General features: G+C 34.3%; 1 protein-coding gene across 1 annotated transcript in view; it reads right to left on the bottom strand.

The window, feature by feature from the left end:
* The window catches only part of LOC126819195 (uncharacterized), a 48,355-nt gene extending 23,379 nt beyond the window's left edge, over positions 1-24,976 (bottom strand). Inside the window, exons 1-5 of the mRNA XM_050547096.2 lie at positions 24,872-24,976; positions 23,756-24,085; positions 20,409-22,677; positions 1,628-2,381; positions 743-889 (exon numbers count right to left, since the gene is read on the bottom strand). Coding sequence (XP_050403053.1) covers positions 743-889; positions 1,628-2,381; positions 20,409-22,677; positions 23,756-24,007 — 3,422 coding nt within the window. The 5' untranslated portion in view covers positions 24,008-24,085; positions 24,872-24,976. The remainder of the gene's footprint in view (positions 1-742; positions 890-1,627; positions 2,382-20,408; positions 22,678-23,755; positions 24,086-24,871) is intronic.
* Positions 24,977-25,119: the final 143 nt, after the last annotated feature.

Below are 25,119 nucleotides of genomic sequence, written 5' to 3'. Positions count from 1 at the left end.
TATTAACCAGGTGAAAAGAAGTTGATCTATGTGGTTTAACACAAGCCCTATTTGTGGTAAATAATAAGAGAGAACCAAACTTTACTACAGTTCAAGAATTTTATAAACTAAGCTTTAGTACTTACTTATGATTAATATCATTCTTGAACTTTTTACAGATCTTGTTGACATTTGTACAATTTAACCAAAAATATTAATTTTTGTGACTCAATTTGCTGGTAGACTAAATCATAATTTAACTAAATAAAAATACTTTTGCAATCTGATTAAAATACAGATCTATATTTCGTTTTGTTTTTTTATACTTTCAATGGCCTACACTACATGAAGATCTGACCAGTTGTACTGGAAGGTCGCGTCAGGGGTTGTACGGCTTTTCACCCTACAACGCCAGACATTGATTAATCAATCACCGTTGATGTTTCTAGAGGTTTATCCACAATTCCGTGCATCGCACACCAAGAACCTCGCCGTAACGGACTGTTTCATTGGCTAATCCCTCACTTGAACCAGAACGCCCGTAATATACATGTAACAACTCTTCCAGATCCTAGTCTAGTAAAGACAAGTAAAACGAAATTATGAACTATAAAAATTGAAACGAAATAGGTTCTGTGTTTCAATCAGATTGATACTTTTGTAATTATTATAATTTAGTAAGGTATCAAAACAAATCCAATGAACTGTTAAGTCACTCAAGATCGGAGGTCAGTAGTCCAGACAGTTCTTCAAATTTACTTACTCATCTTCTTTATAAAAGTCAGAAAATAATCCAACACGCTGGTACTTCTTTCTTGGTTGACTTTTACTAAGCTGTACTCTTGATTCATTTCTATCTTCATTGGTACTACTACTACTTGTCGAATTCTTACTTTCTTTAGATGGAGAACTGAAAAACATATCAAGTCAACTTTCGTTATACAACAAATGACAAAACGGATTGAAAAGTTGATATCAAAATTGATATACTTTTCTAGTCATATATTGATATAATGTAGGTAAGACGGAAATGGATATTTTTAGCAAAATATCCATAAATTGATAATATATTTACATGTAGCAAAATATCCTGAAATGGATATATTTATCATACATGTACATGTACATCCTAAAATGGATATATCTAGCATATATCCTGAAATGGATACATTTAGCAAATATCCTGAAATGGATAATATATTAAGCAAAATATCCTGAATATCCCGAGTACATGACTAGTATATATGTATCTACTTATACATCAATACAATCTATACAAATGTCTAGCAATTTATATTTGTACCAGCTAAGGCAATCCACTCAATATAATGAAGAGAATAAATGTCTGGATTTGGCACGGCAAGATAAGTTAGATTACATTAAATGCCCAACTAACTGCCAGTTTCTATAGTATTAGCCAGTTATTGATACACACAGTTTAACACATTTCTTCTATCACGAGTCTACAAACCACTGTAATAAAGTAAGGCTGAAATTAGATTAATGTATACCACATGTCTGGCCAAAAGCAAAACACTTCCTACAGAATCAAGTTGATATCAATTTATTCTACAACAAAGCTTGAATTTACATTAAATCTATCCAATATGTCAGTGGAAACTCAGACAAAACAAGATTAAATCATTACCTTGATGAGGGCTCTTCTTGTGGTTCTTCAATGCTGATGGGTCGGATGACGTCTCTAGTATTATTATCCAAGTCCTTATCACTATATTTACAAGTCGTTTGTTTACGCTTACGTTCAGATGACAACGCAATTGTCGAACTAGAACTAGTCACAGTAGAACACACAGATGCAGATATCACAGATTCACACATGGAATTATTATTGCACGTTTTATTTGCGTTGTCGACATTCATAGAACTGACAACTGTATCACTTACACTAGCATCACTTAAATTATGAAATTTGGACTTTTTCCTGTGTTTCAATTTTGGCGGAGAGTCCTCGCTGCTAGTCTGTTCTTTATCATTTGTACTAGCATGTAAATCAAGTTTTTGTTTGCGAACATACTGACGTTTAATTTGATTGGTCTCTTTTATTTGAGATTTTGGACTAGGACTGAGTTTTGCTGCCTTAATTCTAGTGGGAGATTGCAGATCTTGACAACTAGTACATGATTCTGTACTTGAAGTTTTTACACTTAGGTTGGCTTCTTTATCAGAAGTAATCTCAGACGATAAGTTCACAATACTAAAAACAGATTTTTCTACCAATAATGGAAATTTGGCATCTTTCTTTGGTTGTTTGGATGGAGATGGAGACAGAAGTATATTTTTGTCAGTATTATTATTTTGGAATTCAAATGAGCCCCATTTCGCTGATGGTAAGGAGAACTGGTAGCTTGGAGATAATTGTGTGAACACATTGTCAACAGAAGCTGAAAAATATAAACAGAAATATAATCAAATATGATGAAAAGAATCAAAGTTCGCATAGAAGTATATCAAAAACAAGCAAACTTTATTTATACAACTCAAAATGACAAAAAAGTTAATGAAGAGAAATCTAGAATTGTAGGTTTCATTTTATTATGTATGCATATGCAAGACAGATATATATTTTGTCCAATTTTTTTTTATCTTATGCACTCTTGTGGTACTGTATGCATGTGTACTGTCATACAGCATGCTTGTTGTATGGTACAATGGGTACATGTACATGTAGATTCTATTATTGAAGTATTATAGCTAGCAATTCTTGGTAAATTATCATTTACCATGAAGTACAATGATCAATGTATTAAATACCTGATTTGCGATAACAAGAATCTTTCCGACCCCCTTTAAAAAAAAAAATTCCAAATGCCTCATAAAATTCATCAAACGAAATAAATAATCATGACCGAGCAGTGTCCTCAGTCTAATATAAGATATACATGTAATGTACAATGTTCTGTCTTTGTATTTCTAACTAAATGTAGTTTTTAAGCATTTAACCAGATTTATTAGTACAAATAAAATTCATGATATTATTATAATGGAGAGAAAGAGGAAGCTAATTCGTTTTCTCTAAGCTGGATTTAAACTTGTATAATACAATTACTGGCTTCCAAATACAGTCCGTCCTTACAGATTGTTCTCATATAAATCAATAAAACACCAAGAATATGACATCATTTCTTCACCTATACCAGATCAATGCTGCCCAATCTAAATACATAAATCTTTTTTAGGAGAAATTTAATAGAAAGAGACAGGAGAAAGCATCAACTTGTATTATTCTCTTATTGATTTATGTGGAGAGAATAAAACACCAGAAAATACGGATCAATGATAAATGACAAGATTGAACCAGCATTAAACACACGATAACTAGTCATCAATACAACATTTGTAGGTTAAATCAGTTAACTGACGCACAAGTCCATGTAGCTCATATTAAATACCACACGAAACCATCATATATATTGTATAACTAAGTGAGGCCATCTTTACTTTTCTCTAGGAATAGTGCCAACTAAATTCTTCACCATCATAAAGCTTAAAGCATTCTTAGTTGTAAATAGATTTATTTATAACCTTGCTTTGATTTCAATTGCTATTGTATACATGTAATGTGTACATGAAGTTTATTTGACTCAGTCTTAAGCAACAAAGAAATCTATCATACCCCATCTACTCAACTTACATCAATGTTATTTAATTATGGAATTCTATATGATATACATGTAAACTTAACCATCATATTTCCCCCACTATAAATCAATATACATGTACATGTAAATGCCAGCCATCTGGATGTAACCAGATTTATATGAACTTGTGAAACAGATGAATTTAACATTATTTATGTCAATTATAGTAAAAATATCTCAATTTACTGATACATTTTCAAATCAATATACTTTTTGATAATAAATTACATGTACAAGTCAAGTATATATACATGTATATACTATCATTACTATCGGTTGATTTGTTATACGACATGGTACACAAATACACGTTGACACAGCTTTAAAATTCATAAGTTTGTTTAATTCTTTAGATACATGTTGGTATATTTATTATTGGAAACATTTTAGATTATGTACAATACCTAAAAGTTAGTACTTGTATAAAGACATGATTTTATAATTTAACACTTCAACAATAATTTGGCCTACTATACCAATAATATTTTATTAGCACTCATAAGTCATAATTTTAAAACAGTGAAGACTGCCAAGCCAAAATAAATATCTCATAATGAACTTCTTGAAATTGAAATCTGAAAAGCAACCATGTTATGTGCATTTGTTAATAATAATAGACCAGCATGAAGTAGAACCTGTAAAAGGTCCAATTTTATGATAAATTTTATTGTTTGTACATCAACCTTGCTTACATGTACAGTTTACATATTTCAATACTTGTCAGCTTGACCCAACAACCGCCCACATTTAAATATTTAAAGCTTTCATGTACATAAACTGATGTAATGATACATGCAACTCATATGTCTACACAATAATGTAAACTGATAACGATCCTCTATAAATATGCAATTGTTGTACTCTTAAGAAAGGTGGGCTACCCGGTAACAAAATATATGTATATACACCAACCAGCCACCGATATCTTGCTTTCTACTTAATAATATTCCCCCCCCCCCACACACACACCAACCTCCTTATAAATAACCAATATTGTCCAGGATTAAAAATTACTGTCAACATGATGTTCTAAATGAAGTATTGATTTGAGTTGATCTGTAACTCTACATGTAAATGGTTACATTTGAAAAATTCAAAAGTCAGTATAAAAACTTTATTTCTTTAAACTAACAACTGTTGAACACAGTTATATCTCAATATTAACAACAAAAATTTTAAACTAAGCAAGACAAAATGTCCACTCAAAAAACAAACCAATACATAAATTGTCATCAAATTGACAATTCTATTTTTGAGCAAAATCCAAGAATGAGTGTCATTTTAAATCTTTACCAATAAACACTTTTTCCAACTCATTTAATCTGTGATTTTATCTTTCATAAAGCAGATTTAAAAAAGAGTTTAAATGAAATGGTGGCAGAAAATTTGAAAATAACACTCCCTCTTTGATCTGGGTCAAAACTAAAATTGTCAATTTCACAGGATTTTATTGGTTGATTCATTTTTCATCCTTATATCACCAGTGTTAACTGAATTTTATATGCATTGACACAGTAAGCAAATAATTAGACTAAAATTTATAAAAAAAAAAAAAAACCCAAAAAACCCCAACAACATCTATCTAATCATTCAAGACAAAGATTTGATCATGTCCCCAGTACTAACCAAAATCACACGCCAGATCATCTCATTTTGACCTAAATCAAAGGAATGAAAGTCTTAATTTTCTGAACCAACAGGGTTAATGAATAAGAAAACTCTAAGTCACTTAAACAAATTAGCACCTTTAACATATAAGTATATTAGAAACAGCATCTTGTATGTTAAAACCTGACCTGAGAACTACAATGTATAAATATATACACATAGGTTGCTTTAGACCTTTCAACAGTAATGTACACTATTATTATGTTTGTAACAATACAGCAAGTTTCACAACATTATAATACAGGAAAACAGGAGGAGATTAAGATACATGAAAACCCATTTCATCAAGATGTTGTAAAGAATGTTTATAACTGATATTTATTTACACAGCACATTGATACTGTCTAGTTTTAATTTGAGATGTTATGTTCCTGTGGTGATCCTTTACAAGCCATGCAGATCAAGGTCAACCATATGTGAACCCACCATGTCTTCAATAAAAATACAACTCTCTCACCATAAAGTCAGTAAAGCAGGTCTACACAGTTAGCCTTTCAATATCAACAGCTGCGGATATCTTTATCAACTATATCTTCCTCTCCATTTAAAAAGATCTCAACATTTTTTTCTATAGAGAATAGAGCTGAATAACCCATTAAACTGTTCACTACTCTATTCATTTAAGGCAATTTATTTCTTCAAAGCGGTTTACCGGTAGTCAATACAAGTTTTAGAATATAAAATACTTTGTGTTATTATTCATACAATGATTATTTGGTATCTTTAAAAGGATACATCTTAAAAGCCGTTGATTTTAATCATCATTTTTCAGAAAATGTATAATTTTTGGAGGTTCAATCCATGCTAAATTATGTACTCAAATCAAATATTTAAACATTTAATTAATCAAGAAAAAATAGTAGATAATCTGACTTGGATTCAATCACATCAAAAAGAGGCCCCTTAGGTGATTTCTGCAAACATTACATGTACACAAATGTACATGTGGCGCTGGCGTTTTAACGTATCTTCCTTATATCTATAAAAAAGATGCCATGTGCTGACAAATTTTCAATCATATCTTTATAAATAATGAACAGAATTAAACAATCTTGTTGCCCCACAGAGTCAAACATAGGCGGCCAGGCAACGAAACATAAGCCCAAAGCACCTAAACTATCCAAGCGGTCGACAAGGGTTGTCGCATATTTATCCTTTTGTAGGTAATTTACAAGACAATTTCATACAGATCAGATTATAATTTTCGTCGTTTGAGGTTTCACAAAGTTCTACAAACTGAAACAAGGGCCTTAACTCTGGAAGTAATTTACAGTAATTGTCGAATTTTGACAGGCTTTTCGTTTTACTAATTAAAATAATGCATATAAATTTCACAAAGATCGGATGATAACTTTTGGCTTTAGACTAGAGCATACACAAGGGTCAACAAACTAAAGCAAGGGCCATAACTCTAGATGCAATTAACAGAAATTGCTGAAATTCAATAGGATTCTTCTTTTTATTAATTTAATTGATGCATATAAATTTCATACAGATTGGCAGATAACTTTTGATTTTAGAGTGAAACAAGGGCCATAACTATAAAAGTAATTAACGAAAATTATTGAAATCAAATAGGCTTCTTCATACATCAATTTTAAAACAATCGGATGATAACTTTTGCCGTTAGAGCGTTCACAAGAAATTGTGGACGGATCAACGGCAATATACACGTGCATGTGTCCATATTTCCATGTAGGCATATAAAAATGGACTCATAAAGATACATTATTTAAGATTTAGATAGTTCAACCAGCCGCTGCCAGGCAGGATACACCCATTTTCCAAGAGATGGATAGAGAACAAGCTAAAAACAAACGCAATTTTTTGTACAATCAGAGGCAATAATGCAGAAAGTTATGGCCTGAAATGTGCAAATATCAAAAGGGACTGAGATCTTTGGGATGTAAAGATATGTTTTAAGTTTCATCAAATCGGATAAAAATTGTGACCTCTAGAGGGTCCACAACCTTTGTATTACACACTTCTACAAAATTTGCATACAAAGAGCGGCCATTTCGTCGGGCAGTTTCATTCCGATTTTCCCAAAATTTGACTTCAACCTTCATTATGGTGGAATGGTGATGTATTTAAACGTTTTTTAAAATCGGAAAAAATTTGTGACCTCTAGAGAATCCGCAAGCTAAAAATGCGATTTTTTTTAACAATCAGGGACCATAATCCAGGAAGTTAAGTTTGGGTATCTGCGATTATCAAAAGAAACCAGTATCTTAGTGTGTAATGGTGATATATTCACACGGTTTTTTTTTTAAATCGGATAAAAATTCTGACCTCTACAGGGACCACAAGCTAAAAACGTGATTTTTTGTTCAATCAAGGCCATAATTCAGGAAGTTACTATCCGATATGCTCGAATATCTAAAGGAACCAATAACTTTGGGTTATAAACATGAAGTTCAAGTTTCATCGAAATCGGATCAAAATTGTGACCTCTAGAGAGACCACAAGCTAAAAACCAATTTTTCGTACAATCAGGGGCCATAATTCGGGAAGTTATGATCCGATATGCGCAAATATTGAAAGGAACTGAGATCTTTGGGTTATAAACTTGCATTTCAAGTTTCATCAAAATCAGATCAAAATTGTGACCTCATTAGGGTCCACAACATTGATACACCAGATGTCTACACTATTTGCGTACGAGGGGTGGCCATTTTGTCCGGCAGTTTTCGTCCTATTTTCACGAAATTCAAAATCAGATAAAATTACGGTGTAACGGTGATATATTTGAATGTTTTTTTTTAAATCAGATAATAATCGTGACCTCTAGAGGGCCGACAAGTTACGATTCGATATGTACGAAAATGAAAAGGAACCAAGATATTTGGGTTATAAACATGCATTTCAAGTTTCATCAAAATCAGATGAAAATTGCGACCTCCAGAGAGTCCACAACCCTCATACACAATATTTTGACACTACATGTACATGCATCTGCGAACGAGGGGCGGCCATTTTTCCCGTCAGTTTCGGTCAGATTTTTACAAAATTCGAACTCGACCATCCTTAGGGTGTAACGGTGATATATTCAAACGTTTTTTAAATCACGATTTTACGTACAATCGGGACCATAATTCAGGAAGTTATGGTCCGATATGCGTGAATATCGACAGGAACCGAGGTCTGTGGGTTATAAACATACATTTCAAGTTTAAAAGAAATCGGATAAAAATTGTGACCTCTACGCTACAGTGTTTACAAGCTAAAAACATGATTTTTCGTAGAATCATGGGCCATAACCCATGAATTTACAGTCCGATACATGCCAATATTGCAAGGATCCGAGATCTTATGGTGATAAACCTATATTTCAAGTTTCATTGAAATCGGATAAAAATTGTTACCTGTAGATTGTTTAACAAACAATTGTGGACGGACGGACAGGCGCAACGACAATATATGTCCACATGAAAATGTGGGCGTATACAAATAGATAATGCAAAATGAATATATTGAAAATTTGATTTAAAGAACTTTATTCTGAATCGGAGCCACCTTATCACTGTTCATACATGTAGTTTTAACAAGGTGTGTGCATTGATTGTTTATTATCGTAACCACAGTACTGGTATATTCAAGACATAACTCGCTCCCCAATTTTTAACTAAATCATTAAATAGCCGAACCATTCTAATCTGGTTAAAATCTCGAGTATCCAATGGCATCAAGAGTTAATTATGGTCTTATGTTCATAAATGTCTAATTAATAATTTATGTAACATTTAAGGCCTAAAGAAAGATCTGCAAAAGACAAGTTTAGCTCTTACATAATGTATCTTTAATCTTATAAAAGTTGAATGTTCAACATCAAATTATTACATGATGCATGGGGTATATGTATGTGCATTATCAGCAGCAGCTAATATTTGCCTTTAAAGTCATACACTTGATATTCTCTATCAATTATTTTAAATATTCTCTATCAATTATTTTAAATAAAGTCCATCAAATATCTAATGTTAACAGAACTTACAGTAATATTCATATAGGTGTATGTGACAACAACTTTAGAATGAATTTATTTTTCAATTTGCTATTTTATTAACTATGACATTCAGGGTAGCATGTTTCGATTTACTGGTAGTTTGTGTTGACAAAAATAAAATATATGTACTTGATATTAAACACTGTCTTGCCAAGCTGACATCTTTTAAATCCAGAATAGTCTTGATAATTTAGTCCCTTCAATCAGTCGGATAATGGTCAAATTGACAGATTTCACACTGGTCCATAGTTAATCTTAATAAAAATTAAAACTCCTGTTCTTTTACAAATGCTGTTGGTCAATACTACTCTGGTACATGAAGATCTAATTACATGCATCTGTATGCTTTTATAAAGTACCTGTAGAGCCAATGTGATTGGACAGCACTATTTACATGTACCTTATGTAGATGTTTCTACATACTGGTACATGTACATGTACATTCCCATACATGTACACTAACTACCAAGTGGAATTGCATTCAAAGTTAACTTATCCCAATGTTAACGCAGCCATAAACTTGCATATTTCAAAAAGGGATCATGGCCTATGTTAGTACAAAAGGTCTGATAGGTCTTTGAGTAAAAATTGTTCACTTCATTGCTGAGTAATTTTATTAATCAGAAATCAATCGGAATGTGTCTCTGACAATCTCGACCCCAGGTGCTTCCAGAACCTAGGGGTCCCTCTCCTGAAGTTCTAGGATGGTAGCCCCACCAATCAAAAATTGTTTAGGTCAATACATGTACAGAATACAAAAAGAACTTCTCTCCTCAAATAATCAAGATTAGAAATATAAACATGTAATTTGCAAAATCTTCAGAAAAATTGTGTACATGTAAGTGCAATACAATATTTCTGTCTACACTCAATGAGAAATGACGATTCTTCATAATAAGATTTTATAATACTGTAACAAAAAAAAACCAACAATCAACTAACAAAATAACGATGAATTATTGCATCATCTGAAAATTTCTGAGCAGAAGCCGTCAATTAGTCACTAATGGTTGAGCACTGAATGATGGCAGATGATGTCATGAATCATCCTAGTTTAGTGCTTTTGATCTTTTTGGTTGGAACAAAAAAATCAATCTCTAAATCACCCAAAGAAAAATCAAATATCACACAAGTTTGCTTTTAGAAAATCAGATAAATTTTGATTGTGTGCATCCAAACAACATCAGAAAATAACTAGCCATTAAATGAGGCAGCAATCAAAACAATATCTGTATCCTCTTCAGCTTCACTGATGACTAATTGTTATTCAGTCTTAAAGATGTCAAATAAACTAAGCACTGAACCAGAATGAAGTATGGTTTGTGATAGAATGGATAGTATGAATTATATCTTTTAATAGTTTTCAGTCATACTGGTACTGTTATTGACCCAATCTTAATGAATTTTACTTCTGGTTGCTTTGATCTCTAGTTAAGTACCATGGGTAGTGGCTTTACATGTAATTGCTTTCTTCTGCGAATCAACTAAGGAGGCTAAGTATTATAAGATGCAATGCACTTGTACATGTATGAAATGAAATGAAATGGGGTTTAACGTCCTACTTTTCTGCTCCGAACTGGGCTAATGAAGATGGGGATACACCATACATATACAGTGTGCTATGAGGGAAATTTTGCCCAGACAGCGCCACTACGACCTACTTTTATATCAAATTCCAACTGTCGAGGGATCTTTTACGTGCACGCCAATGTGTACATGAGACTTCAGTTTTTCGTCCCATCCAAACGACTAGACAGCTGTCCTTGTCAGGCCCTCTGTCCTGCATCACCGAACCACGCCGGAAAATCTGGATGAACTTCCTCAAACAATGCACGGATCGAACACCCAACCTCCTGGCTAGCGAGGCAGCATCTTGCCCACTTAGCCACTTTTACATGTAAGTTGTAACCATACATGTATAAGCTTACCTGTCAAATTAAAATTTCATTAATTAATGCAATTCAGTGAATCTAGCATTATGTTTCTAAAAATCAAAACTTTTCACACAAATTTTTTTTTTTTCATCTCAAAACTGATGTTGCATACATTGTGCCTACAGGTACATGTACTTGCAACAATAAAGTATTTTTCAGCTAGATAATTCTAAATAGAGATAGGTTGCCAGGCAACAAAACATACGCCCATAGCAACTAAATCATCCGAGCAGTCAACAAGGGTTGTCGCATATTTATTCTTTTGAAGGTAATTGGGGGCATTTACAAGACAATTCATACAGATCAGATTATAATTTTATCGTTTGACAGTTCACAAGGTTCTACAAACTGAAACAATGGCCTTAACTCGGGAAATAATTTGCATATAAATTTCATACAGATCGGATAGTAACTTTTATCATTCAAACATTCACAGGTTCACAAAGTAAAACAAGAGCCATAAATCTAGAAGTAATTGACGGAAATTGCTGAAATCAAATTGACTTCTCCATTTTACACTAATCTAAATGATGCATATAAATTCAATACAGATCGAATGATAACATTTCTCAGTCGAGCATTAACAAGGTTGAACAATGTGAGACAAGGGCCATAACTCTAGACGTAATTAATGGAAATTGTTGAAATTCAATAGGCTTCGCCGTGTCACTAATCTAAATGATGCATATAAATTTCATACAGATCAGATGATAACTCAGAGCGTTCACAACGTTCAACAAAGTGAAACAAGGGCTATAATTCTAGACATAATAAACAGAAATTGCTGAAAATCAAAAGGCTTTTTCGTCACATGACCTTAAACCCTGTGTATAAATTTAAAGTCAATCGGATATTAACTTGTGGGCGTATAAAAACCCAAAGAAGATCCATTAATAAATAAGCAAGATATCTCCCATTAGTAAAACACTTCCTGTTTGTCAAGAATGACCCCATTTATATTCAATAAATAGATCAACGAAGGCCAACAACATCTACGTTGGCAGAATGCTTGCACCATGTACAATATGTGTTATGACCAAAGTTTAATTAAAATACAGATCTACACTTCGTTTCGTTTTTTTTATACTTTCAATGGTCTACACTACATGAAGATCTGACCAGTTCTAGTGGAAAGTCGTGTCAGGTGTCATACAGGTGGCTTTTGACCTTATGACGCCAGACATTGATTAATCAATCGCCGTTGACGTTTCTAGTGGTTTACCCAAAGTTCCATGCATCTCTTGCCAAAAACTTGCCGCAGCACACTGTTTCATTGGCTAATCCCTCACATCATCCAGAATGCGAGTTATACATGTATAATAACTCTTCTAGATCCTACTGTAGTAAAGACAAGTAAAACGAAATTTTGAACTGTAAAAAACGAAACAAAATAGGATCTGTGTTTTAATTAGATTGATTTAATTAAAAATCTGAAATCTGGGTATTCTTGATAACCAGGCACCTATTAAGCGACATGTGTACATGTAATATCATCCAAAATGCAGTAAAACAAATGCAACTAAGTATTAATTTTGTTGTTGTTTCCAGACAGGAAATAGTGCACATTCATTTAACCATATGATCTGTTTAACAAGAGGCCTGTGTCATCTACATAAACTATCAAGTTCCATATAACAATGAATGCACAAGCTGTCATTTCTCTGAGACTCTCAATTGTCATAACCTGTACATAAATATCTAAATACATGTATCATTTGAATCTTTCATGTCATTTGTATGTAATGTTTTCATAAAAAAAAACTTAACACCTCATTCATTCGAACTGCAGGTCAATGTAAACTCTTTATTTTGTTACACCCACTTTTGCTGTGTGTTGTTCCCACAGGCTGCACCATAAATTGCATGCCAATATATATATTACGTATTTTCTTGTCTACATGTAGTTTCTGCAATGCACATATTTACCGGAAAAATATTGTGTAAAAAAAATATGAAATTTGAAAATGTGCTAGTAGAAAATAAATTAAAGAGAAAGGTTAACTTTTAAACTACATGTACATGTATCTACATATAGCTAACATAATTTTGACCTGCATGTGTACTTAAATATTTTAATATAGACATTTTCACATACAATGGTGGCCCTTCTTGACCTATACATGTAGCCAGGTCATGGTGACCCTTAAAATGTATCTAGAGTAAACAAAAGTTTGAACTCCAACGAAAGGTTAAAGAAAGACAACAATTTATTCTATAATTTTGGCTCTCCATTCTTTTTTTAGTATGCTTCACTGATGGCATTGTATTTCTGAAAGACTCTAGTTTGAATATAAGCACATGTGTATGATGCCCACAAGGTCAAAAAAACTTAGAAAAGGGTCCAGTACTACATGTACATGTAGTTCATCAGACGGTTTTCATTTATACACTGCGATATGTGTGGGCTACTTATAACACACTACTCTAATACTCTATACAAACATATTAAGCTTATGGTAGATGTACAAGCAATAGGAAGGAACACATGTTTATGTAAAGATAGGTTGCCAGGTAATGAAACATGCACCCACAGAGAGCTAAGTCGTCTGGGGAGTCAACAAGGGCTATCGCATAATAACAAAATCTCATTACAATTAACAATTGCCATAGTCAATGGAAATCATTGAAAATTGATAGGCTTCTTCGTCTCACAACCTTAAACACTGAACATGTATTAAATAAATATGGCAGTAATTATCGGATATCATTGAAAATCAAGAGCCTTCTTCATCTCATGACCTTAAAACACTGTGTAAATCCTTGAAAATCAATAGGATTCTTCGTCTCATGACCTTAAACACTGGGTCAATTGGATAATAGCTTTAGCTTCTAAAGTGTCCAAAAGATTTTTCAAAGTGATCAAGGGTCATAACTCTGGCAGTAATTGTTGGAAATCATTGAAAATCAACAGGCTTCTTCGTATCATGACCTTAAAACCTGTGTATAAATTTAAAGTCAATCAGATATTAACTTTAGCCTCTAGAGCGTCCACAAGGGCCACAACTCTGAAAATAATTATCGTAATTCATTGAAAATCAATAGGATTCTTCATCTCATGACCTTAAACACTGTATCAATTTAAAGGCAAGTCAATTGGATATTAACTTTAGCCTCTAGAGCGTCCACAAGATTTTTCAAAGTGATCAAGGGCCATAACTTTGGCAGTAATTATCGGAAATCGTTGAAAATCAATAGGCTTCTTCGTCTCATGACCTTAAAAGTTAAAACACTGTGTATAATAAATTTAAAGTCAATCAGATATTAACTTTAGCATCTAGAGCATCCACAAGATATTTCAAAGTGATCAAGGGCCATAACGCTGGCAATAATTATCGTAATTCATTGGAAATCAATAGGATTCTTCATCTCATGACCTTAAAAACTGTGTATCAATTTAAAGTTAATTGGATATTGACTTTATCCTCCAGAGTGTCAAGTACATGATGTCAAGTATATACATGTACATGTACATATGTAGAGGTACGTTTAAAAATTAACATCCTCTGATAATTTTCTAATTACATGTACATGTAGCAACTACATGTATACTGTATCTTGCATTGTATAGTTCCTTAAGTTCATGTTTGATTAGGGTATGATAAAACTAAGTCAAGTTTCTTGCCATTCATCCAAAACATGTATAATATTATAATAACTATCGGTACATGTAACAATGCAACAGAAAAAAAACGTCTAAATACATGTACATGTACCTACTGAACATACATGTATGTTATTGTTAAGTACATTGTATGTAAAACCATATGTGTATCATTGGTACTGTAAAACCATACATGTAACATGTATATGTATGACTAATTGTGGTTGATTATGAAGCTTGTACAGAATAAATGGACCCCCTAGCCCTGCCAAACCATATACACCGCAGCCCTGCGTATAATAATTTCTTTCTACTTGTGATGTAATGATCAAAATCATTAGCTTACACATGTATGGGTATGTACTTTTTAAAGTTAAAATTAACAAGCCAACAGTGAGGCTGATGTCCCCCGCCGAAATAGGAAAATAATTAGAGGACACATATAAATTTATCACAAATTATCTTTTACAAAGTATTGAACAATCAAACAGTATATCTTTACTTACAGTCTAAGCATACAATGTTTTTGATGGAATAATTATAGCATATTAAGGGTAAAACATGCTCTATGCCTACAGATCTAGAGTTTGGTTGTCCCTGCTTTCTTCGAAAGGCGGGGGACAATAAGCATACACACCAATTTTGAACATTTTAACTCAATTCGAAGGAGTGTGACGGACAGACAGACAAACAGACGACGGACGAACCCATTTTAATAGTCCCCTGCTTTCTTCGAAAGGCGGGGGACAATAAGCATACACACCAATTTTGAACATTTTAACTCAATTCGAAGGAGAGTTATTGTGTTCCAAAGTCTCAGCAAATCAAATTGCTTATCGCTCTGCTTAATCTGAGCAGAAAATGCTCATTATCGATCTTAGTCAAGGTATTACTGTAATGAAACTATACACCAAGTTTCATCACTCTCACTTAATTAGAACTAAAGTTATAGTGTCCCAAAGCATCAACCAATCAAATTGTTTATCTACTTAATTAGAACTAAAGTTATAGTGTCCCAAAGCATCAACCAATCAAATTGTTTATCTCTGCTTACCCTAAGCGGAACGGACAGACAAACAGACAGACGGACGAACCCATTTTAATAGTTCCCTTCTTTCTTCGAAAGGCGGGGGACAATAAGCATGAACATTTACTCAATTCGAAGATCAACCAATCAAATTGTTTATCTCTGCTTACCATAAGCGGAACGGACAGACAGACAAACAGACGAACCCATTTTAATAGTTCCCTGCTTTCTTCGAAAGGCGGGGGACAATCAAAGTAGGAGAGTTATTGTTTTCCAAAGTCTCGACCAATCAAATTGCGTATCGCTCTGCTTACCCTGAGCAGAAAATGCTCATTATCAAACTTAGTCAAGGTATTACTGTAATGAAACTATACACCAAGTTTCATCAATCTCACTTAATTAGAACTAAAGTTATCGTGTCCCAAAGCATCAACCAATCAAATTGCTTATCTCTGCTTACCCTAAGCGGAAAATGCTCATCTTCGAACTCCATCAAGGCATTGACCTAATCAACACATACACCAAGTTTGAACATTCTAGCTCAATTAGGAAGAGAGTTATCGTGCCCCAAAGTATCAACCAATCAAATTGCTTATCTCTGCTTACCCTAAGCGGAAAATGCTCATCTTCGAACTCCATCAAGGCATTGACCTAATAAACACATACACCAAGTTTGAACATTCTAGCTCAATTAAAAGTTATCGTGTCCCAAAGCATCAACCAATCAAATTGCTTATCTCTGCTTACCCTAAGCGGAAAATGCTCATCTTCGAACTCCATCAAGGCATTGACCTAATCAACACATACACCAAGTTTGAACATTCTAGCCCAATTAGGAAGAGAGTTATCGTGTCCCAAAGCATCAACCAATCAAATTGCTTATCTCTGCTTACCCTAAGCGGAAAATGCTCATCTTCGAACTCCATCAAGGCATTGACCTAATAAACACATACACCAAGTTTGAACATTCTAGCTCAATTAGGAAGAGAGTTATCATGCCCCAAAGTATCAACCAATCAAATTGCTTATCTCTGCTTACCCTAAGCGGAAAATGCTCATCTTCGAACTCCATCAAGGCATTGACCTAATAAACACATACACCAAGTTTGAACATTCTAGCTCAATTAAAAGTTATCGTGTCCCAAAGCATCAACCAATCAAATTGCTTATCTCTGCTTACCCTAAGCGGAAAATGCTCATCTTCGAACTCCATCAAGGCATTGACCTAATCAACACATACACCAAGTTTGAACATTCTAGCCCAATTAGGAAGAGAGTTATCGTGTCCCAAAGCATCAACCAATCAAATTGCTTATCTCTGCTCACCCTAAGCGGAAAATGCTCATCTTCGAACTCCATCAAGGCATTGACCTAATAAACACATACACCAAGTTTGAACATTCTAGCTCAATTAGGAAGAGAGTTATTGTGTCCCAAAAAGTGTGACGGACAGACAGACGGACAGACAGACGGACAGACGGACAGACAGACAGACAGACGGACGAACCCATTTTAATAGTCCCCTGCTTTCTTCGAAAGGCGGGGGACAATAAAATTAACTGTACAAATTTTCATGTTAAGTGCATGTTCATGTAAACTTACATTAAAGATGCATTAATTTATGTAAGAGCTGACCGTTCTTGCTACAATGTTATTGTACATGTATAATAATTAAGTAAAAAAATAGATAATGAAGTTGTAGTAAGTGTAAATTGTATATTCTCGTAGTAGTAGTAGTAGTAGTAACAATACTTGACTATCCATTTAACCGTTAAATCTTTTGGGTGTTTTAATCCATTTAAATCTCAGCCGTCCAATGTTCTACAAAGTTCTAGCAAGTTTTTTTTATAGGCTTGTCACATGAACAAATGTCTAAATAATAGTTTACTTAACATTTGAAGCCAAAATAAAGACCTGCAATAGGCAGATGTAGCTCTTGTGCATGTAATGCATCTTTTAAAAAAATATTGTTTTTCTACATGCTCAAACTCAATGCCATATTGCATTAGTGTAATCATGAGTAATATATGTAGGGCCTACAATGTACATGTACTGTAACTTCTGCTTAGTCACAAATTTTAATTCTACTTACTTCCAACATGACACAATTTAACCACAAAGTTAAATGTGATTTGTACATCATCAATTTTAGGCTGAATTTTGTGGGGACAATAGTGTTTTGGCAAACCCCTCAATCAAATGGTCAATTTTAAAAACATGTTTTGAATATATTTTTATATGCATGCTTATGTATGTCTGCACCTTTTTCATCCTATCCAAATGACTAAACACTTTCCTTGTTAGCACTGCCACTGACATGTGGGAACTGGGCTTGAAAATTTATGAACGATATAAATGTTCAACTACAAATACATGTACATATAAACCTACTTGTCCCTGTGCTGCTAAAATTAACATACATGTACATGTATATGTACAATGTATCCAAGAGGAGCAATGTAGCATGTGCCATTGTGTCTTTCTACCAGAATGAATACAAACATGTACATAAATATGGTGGCTGAAAGCGTCCATTTAGATCGGCGGGTTTCTAGATACAACGCGAGAGTCGGCGTTAAGCCAGCACGACGAAAAAAGCGCCGATCGGCGACTTTTTCGTCGTACTACCTTATCGGCGACCCGCGACTTTCACAACACGGGAGTCGCCATTAAGCCATGCGCCGAAAAAGTTGCCTCGGAAGTTTATAGTTAGTTACATGCGCAATGGCTACATTTTACGCACACAGATCACCAAATATTTCTACGCCGTAATGTAGGGCGAAAGTTATTTTTAGTCTTTCTCTCCCTTTCCCTTTTCCCCCTTTTGAATGGCGATTTTTGGTGTAGAATCGAAGAAAGGGGTTCGATAATACATTTTCTGTCAGGTTTTGGTGAATATTCATGATTTTGAGAGGTCGGTTAGGTTGAAATGTAGGGCCGAAAATTGCACGTTTACTTGTCCCTACTTCCAGCTTGTGTATTTCAAGTTTTTCATGGTAAACCTCATACATGCTTTTGTGCAAGAGTTTGCCACATGCTGCTCCATCTGTGGCAGAAAGTAGGCTAGCCTACAAGTCCTAACTCATCCAAAAGCTCCTCCATTTTATATACAAGAAGTAAAATGTAGCCATTGCGCATGTAACTAACTATAAACTTCCGAGGCGAGAGTCGCCGTTGAGCAAGTCGCCGAAAAAGGCGCCGATTTTTTCGGCGACTTGCTTAACGGCGACTCTCGTGTTGTGAAAGTCGCGGGTCGCCGATAAGGTAGTACGACGATTTCGTCATGCTGGCTTAACGGCGACTCTCGCGTTGTATCTAGAAACACGCCGATCTAAATGGACGCTTTCAGTCACCATACATAAACCTGTACTGACATCTTTGTGAACTTGAAAATTGTAACTTTTATAAACACACATCATTTTTATTGCATCACACTGTGTTTGCCCTTTAAACTGTATGCACATGTACAATGTTCATGTACATGAATATACATTTACATGTAGTAGCCGGGCATAAAAATATTTACTGTGTGGAATGTGTACAATTCACTGGTTCTTGTTTGGCAGGTTTATTTCTGATGTGCATACAATGTGATTCTTTGATTTAGATCAACTGCAATTGTGTGCAATTTAGTATTTATTTTTTTAAACTATATTCAGTGGTTTTTTTTAAGGTTCAATACATTTGAAATGTACATGTACTGAATTAAAGATACCTTATGTAAGATTTAGGTAAAGAGGTAGCCATTCTTGCTAATGTATAATAGTTCGAAAATAGATAATGTAAAATGAATAATTTGAAAATTTCATTCAAATTCCTCTATTGCGAGCGAAGACATTAGCCTTTGAAGGTTTGACAAGACGTATGCAATAATTTCAACCACTGTACTGGTTGTTCGAAGTTAAGTCTCGCTCCTCCATTTTTAGCTTAAATCAAAATATGGCTGAATTGTTCTAATCTATTTAATATCGGAGAAATCCGATGCCATCGAGAGTTGATTATGGCCTGGATAAGTTAATTAATGTCTAATTAATAATTTAGAAAACATTTCAGGCCTAAAGCGGTGGACACACTAGCCGAATGATTCGGCTGAATCAATCGGCGTCGAAATTCGCCTAGTGTGTCCACTGTCATTCGGCCGAATGATTCCCTGAATCGAACAGGTTTGATATTCATTCGGCCGAATTATATTCGCCTGGTGTGTCCGCTTCGCCGTAGCATTCGGCCGAATGTAGAATTCATTGGCCAATCATCACTCATAGCGAGAAGTCACGTGATAGTTTGAAGACATAGACGCCGCCATGTTTAATCATGTGACATGAAAGGTGATGAAATCGACTGGTGAATCAGGCGAAGCATTCGGCTAGTGTGTCCACCCATTCGGCCGAATAAAATCTGGCGCTGATTGATTCGGTTGAATGATTCGGCTAATGTGTCCACTGCTTAAAGAAAAACCTGCAATAGGCAGATTTAGCTCTTGCATAATGTATGTTTAAGAATATCATATTTAGTTATGAAACATTAAACCACTTACATGTACTAGGACCTGCATCTGTTATCTTGGCAGAAGGTAGTGGATGTTTACGAGGACGACCCACTTTACGTTTTTCAGGGGTTCGGGCAGCTCCATCTGGCTGATCTAGTTCCAGAACAGGCATTGGGGGCGATGAAATAAACATTTTGTGGCGTTTCTTTGGTGGTAAACATTGTTGGTTAATACAAGGTTGAACATCTGCAGATTCATCATGGATTATACCTGAAGTATCTTCAGACACACTGCACAATTTCTTTCTACCTGGTTTACCCCTCTCTTTAAACATTGGTTCCAACAGTATTTCTTTAGGTACATGTTGTTTGGGTTTTTTTGGTTTTTCGATCACCAGTTTCTCTTTTTTCTTTTTCTTCACATTGATTTTTGTCAACCTGAAGATACTTGGTAGTAACACCTCACCAGGTCGTACACGAATATATGTCTCGCCTGGTTTCTCCGATATAGCTAGTTTATCCATACCACTCATTATCTCACTAAAGTTTGCATTCAAAACTGGGTCAATAATATTCCGATGTTTCGATTTAAAATAAAGTAATTTTTTATTGCGTTTTTTCTTCTTGTCCAGGTCACTGTCTTGTTGTCCATAAGCAAAAGAAAAGGCATTAGTTGGACTGGGTTCTACAATTGTGTCTGATGTTGGTGCTCTAAATTTTGTCATGGAGTCGAACATGGAAAATTGGCTAGATTGGCTAGAATGGCTAGTCGTAGCCTTGGCCATTCGACCGGGTTTGATTTTGGCAAATGTAGGACTTGAATTTTTTGCAGGGAAGCCACCAAAGCCTCCCATGTTTTGTTTGGGGAATTTCTTTTTTCTCCCTTTCTTTTTATGCCGTCGCATCATGACATGTAACTTTGGTTTACGTATCTTTGGGGTTGGTTTTGGTACAGGTTTAGCGGGGCTGGCAGTAAACAGTTGATGATTGCTAGAACAGTCACCCATTTCAAAATCATTCTGATCATCTTTACTATCAAATTGGGAGATATTTCTAGCCACACTTTGAAGTATAGAATCAAATTCTGTGTTATTAGATAGTCTTTTTTCTACAGAATTTGATTCAAATGTATTAGAAACAGGAAGGGGGTGTTTCCGAGGCCTGCCCGGTTTTCTTTTAACAGTTGGTTCACCATTGTTTGTGTTTGGGGGAGTTTTCAAATTATTATTCTTAAGAATTTTTGGTCGTCCTGGTTTCCGACCTTTAGTTTTTTGTTGACCTTTTCGGGAAAGAACCGATACAGCCTTCTTTTTGGCTGATGGAGCTTTGTTACGAGAACCTTTAGGCCTACCAGGTCCACGTTTTTTAACAGGAGGCTCAATAACACCCCCATCCACATTCGTCCTTGAGAAAATTTGTGAATTTTCAGATGTCAGAAACTGACTTTTTCCTTCATTTGATATCCTTGAATTCGAGCTATCCAAATTGTTTGAATAAAGAGAACTCTGTTTGTATTTGCTTAAATATTCAAATTTTTTTCTTTTCGGTGGTCTACCCACAGTTCGCTTAACTTCAATAGGTTGAGTTTCATTTTTACTTTGTTCTTCACAACCGACACTACCAATACTCTTCATATAAACACTTTCTGCAAACACATTTGTCTCTTTAGACTTGGATGTTGTCATTTCTGCATCATTTGCAGATGATTTTTTATAATCAGTACTGATATTGTTTTTATTAATGCAAGATTCTACCATTTGATGTTGTTCATTAAGAAGAATACCACTACCACTGTCCCCATGACTGACAGAATTAGGAGAGTCATTTCCAGATGGTGACCCTCCTATAGATTGTATGCCACTATCCGGAGACACATTAGGCATGGAATCTAATTTTAATATGTGTTCTGTCCCATCTAAAGGGCGAGAATGTTTTGAGAGTTTCAAATGTCGATCATCTCCATCCTCGTCAGTTGATATGTAGCTACATGTAGGAATTGAACCTGGGGCTATGATACCATCACTTATTTTAGAAGACGTTTCAGTGTCAGTAGCACAATCTCCTGAATATTCACGATCAGATTCAGAACCACTTTTAGCTGACAAGTCACATCTTTTATTCTGTTTTAACACATTTAAACGATGATTAGATCTGGATGGTGGATTAGGAAACCTTGTGTCTTGAGATGGTGGCGATAACCAGCTTGCACTTGTATCAAATACATTGCGGCTCTGGGAGGATTTACCTTTTACCAAATTAGGATCCATTGGAACAGCTGATTCATCATCTCCACCACAAGATAAAAACTTTGTATCAGTCTGAAATAAAATGGAGAATATCATCTAATAATTTATAAATTAAAGATACACATCAAATAAATGCCATTGTTTCTAAAGTATATGTAAATTTCAGCTTTATCCATAACGGTTTTAAGTTTTACCTGACAAAATGTCTGTCACAAAATGACATTTTGAACTTTGGGCCAAACATGTATTATAAATATTTTGCTTAATAAATATCAACAGAAATACAAAATATAGATATACATGTATCTGTGTCAGACAGAATGACAGGTACATGTAATAGAGGGATTGTACATGTAGCTGACAAAGTATGAGTTTGTGCTGGACATTGTCTGTGGTGCCTTACATATATTTCCAGGCTTGCATTCATACATTGTTCATGCAGGTACATTAAAGATACATTATGGGAGATTCAATAACGAGTTCTCACTATAATTGTTAAAAACTAGATAATGTAAAGGCAATTTTCTGAAAATTTCATTCAAATTGATCCACTATGAACCGAGAACTATGAGGTTGAAATTTCCGGCTAGCCTTGATCATCATTACTGAAGTCAGTACGATAAACAGCATAGTCTCGATTACCCATTTAATCGTTAAATCGTGAAGGAAAGTTATGCAGTAAATTGGCTCACAATCCACTAAAGATCGCAGGCTAGCGATGCCATCTAGAGTTGATTATGGTCTGGATAGTTTAATTAATGTCTAATTAATAATTTAGATAACATTTCAGGCCTAAAGAAAGACCTGCAATAGACAGATTTAGCTCTTGCATAATGTATGTTTAAATCTACAGTAATATTTTATCTTATTCTGTATCAAATAGTCAATGTAATGTAAAACCAAAATGTTAATCAATTTTACAAATTCATTAAACTGTATTCAGTATGTGAATAACAGTCTGTCATTTTCAGGCCTTGCTTATTCTGTGCATAGATTTACTCATTTGACCGTTACAGTGAAAATTGAATAATTGACAATAAAGCATGTCATTTGATGTTATTCTATAGAATGACTTAAGTGTTAACTGCAGAGTCATTAAAAATCATAACTGCAATAACAAGAATTTCATACAATAATCTTCTTCTATCACCTTTGATCTTATTTTAGTCTCTGCTTCACACAGTCTTTCATTAACAAATTGTGGATAATTTGTTTCATTTTTGTGACCTTTAACAGAGATTTTCAGTTTTAACTGCCCTTTCTTGAAGTTTGTCTGTTCTACTGAAAATATCTTATCATGAGGTTGTCCAGGGGAATCAGTCTCGGGATCAGATTCACTACTTGAAGAAGAACTGTTGGAGCTTTCTTCATCTGTACATTCTTCCCAGCCACATTTATTCATCTCTCCCCCAAAAGCCCCACAACGAGTGGCTTCCGATTATTTTGACTATGTCACTGCTGACCGTACTCATGTAAGCTACTGAAAAAGAAAGATACATACAGTATGGAAAGTGTAAAATAATTTTGCCATTATGAATAGTGTGAATCCAGATTTAAATGCACTGTATTATTACTACAGGGACATTCAATTTGTACAAACAAAGTGTGATGAACCAAGTGCTGGCAATATCTCTGTGGGTCTATCTTAATTTGAGGTTACTGATGTAGATTAGTTTGATGTAATAGTGTTATTGCTTTAGGCCTATAAATAAATATGGTAGGCCAGTCAAAAATTTATGACCCAAAACAATGTAATTGTAAATATGTTTTCGACTTGATATTTTTATTCTTGTGAATCATAGTAGGATTGGTTCCCAAATAGCCAGACCAATGGTTTCAAAAAGTGACAGGTGACCTACATGTACATGTAGCTAGTATAGTAAACAAATGAAAACGTATTATTGTATTGCCATTTTCCCTTTTGGCTTTTAAGCATCTTGTTTTGACAATAATAATTTTGACAATTCTTAACAAATTAAGTACTACCGTATCTAAAAGAAGCCTGGTGATAATAATGATTATAACAGACTGACTGGTGTTGCTCTGGTCATCACTTTATTGTGTTATGATGACTTGATCAGATATTCAAGGTAAGACAGTTCTACTTCTAGATACTAAAAACATATTTTGCTATCATCCTTCCAGTACCGAGTTTCCTTGACTTGAGAAAAGTACGCGCCAAAACTAGGCCAACACAAAGCACCGAAACGCTGTTATCCATATCATCTTAATTTACTTAAAAGCAACATGTTTTCTACATACATACCTTTAACATATCATAATAAAGTCTATAAAACACATAAGTATTCTAGAACGGTAAATAACAGTCCAGTTAATACGCCATATCTCACACAGCTTAAAAGAAAATGGCGTCTGTGGTTGTGGTTCGTGTGGAAAATTCACACAAGTAAACAGAAGCAATAAAGCCATAGAAGAAGCATTAATTGTCAACTGTGTGAAGTCAAAATAAAATATTTGTTATATATGAATTATAATTAGCTGATAATATATGGA

This window comes from Patella vulgata, chromosome 4 (assembly GCF_932274485.2).
Source record: "Patella vulgata chromosome 4, xgPatVulg1.2, whole genome shotgun sequence".
NCBI lineage: Eukaryota > Metazoa > Mollusca > Gastropoda > Patellidae > Patella > Patella vulgata.
The sequence above is the reverse complement of the archived record's forward strand: the minus strand, read 5'-3'. Positions and strand labels throughout refer to the sequence as shown.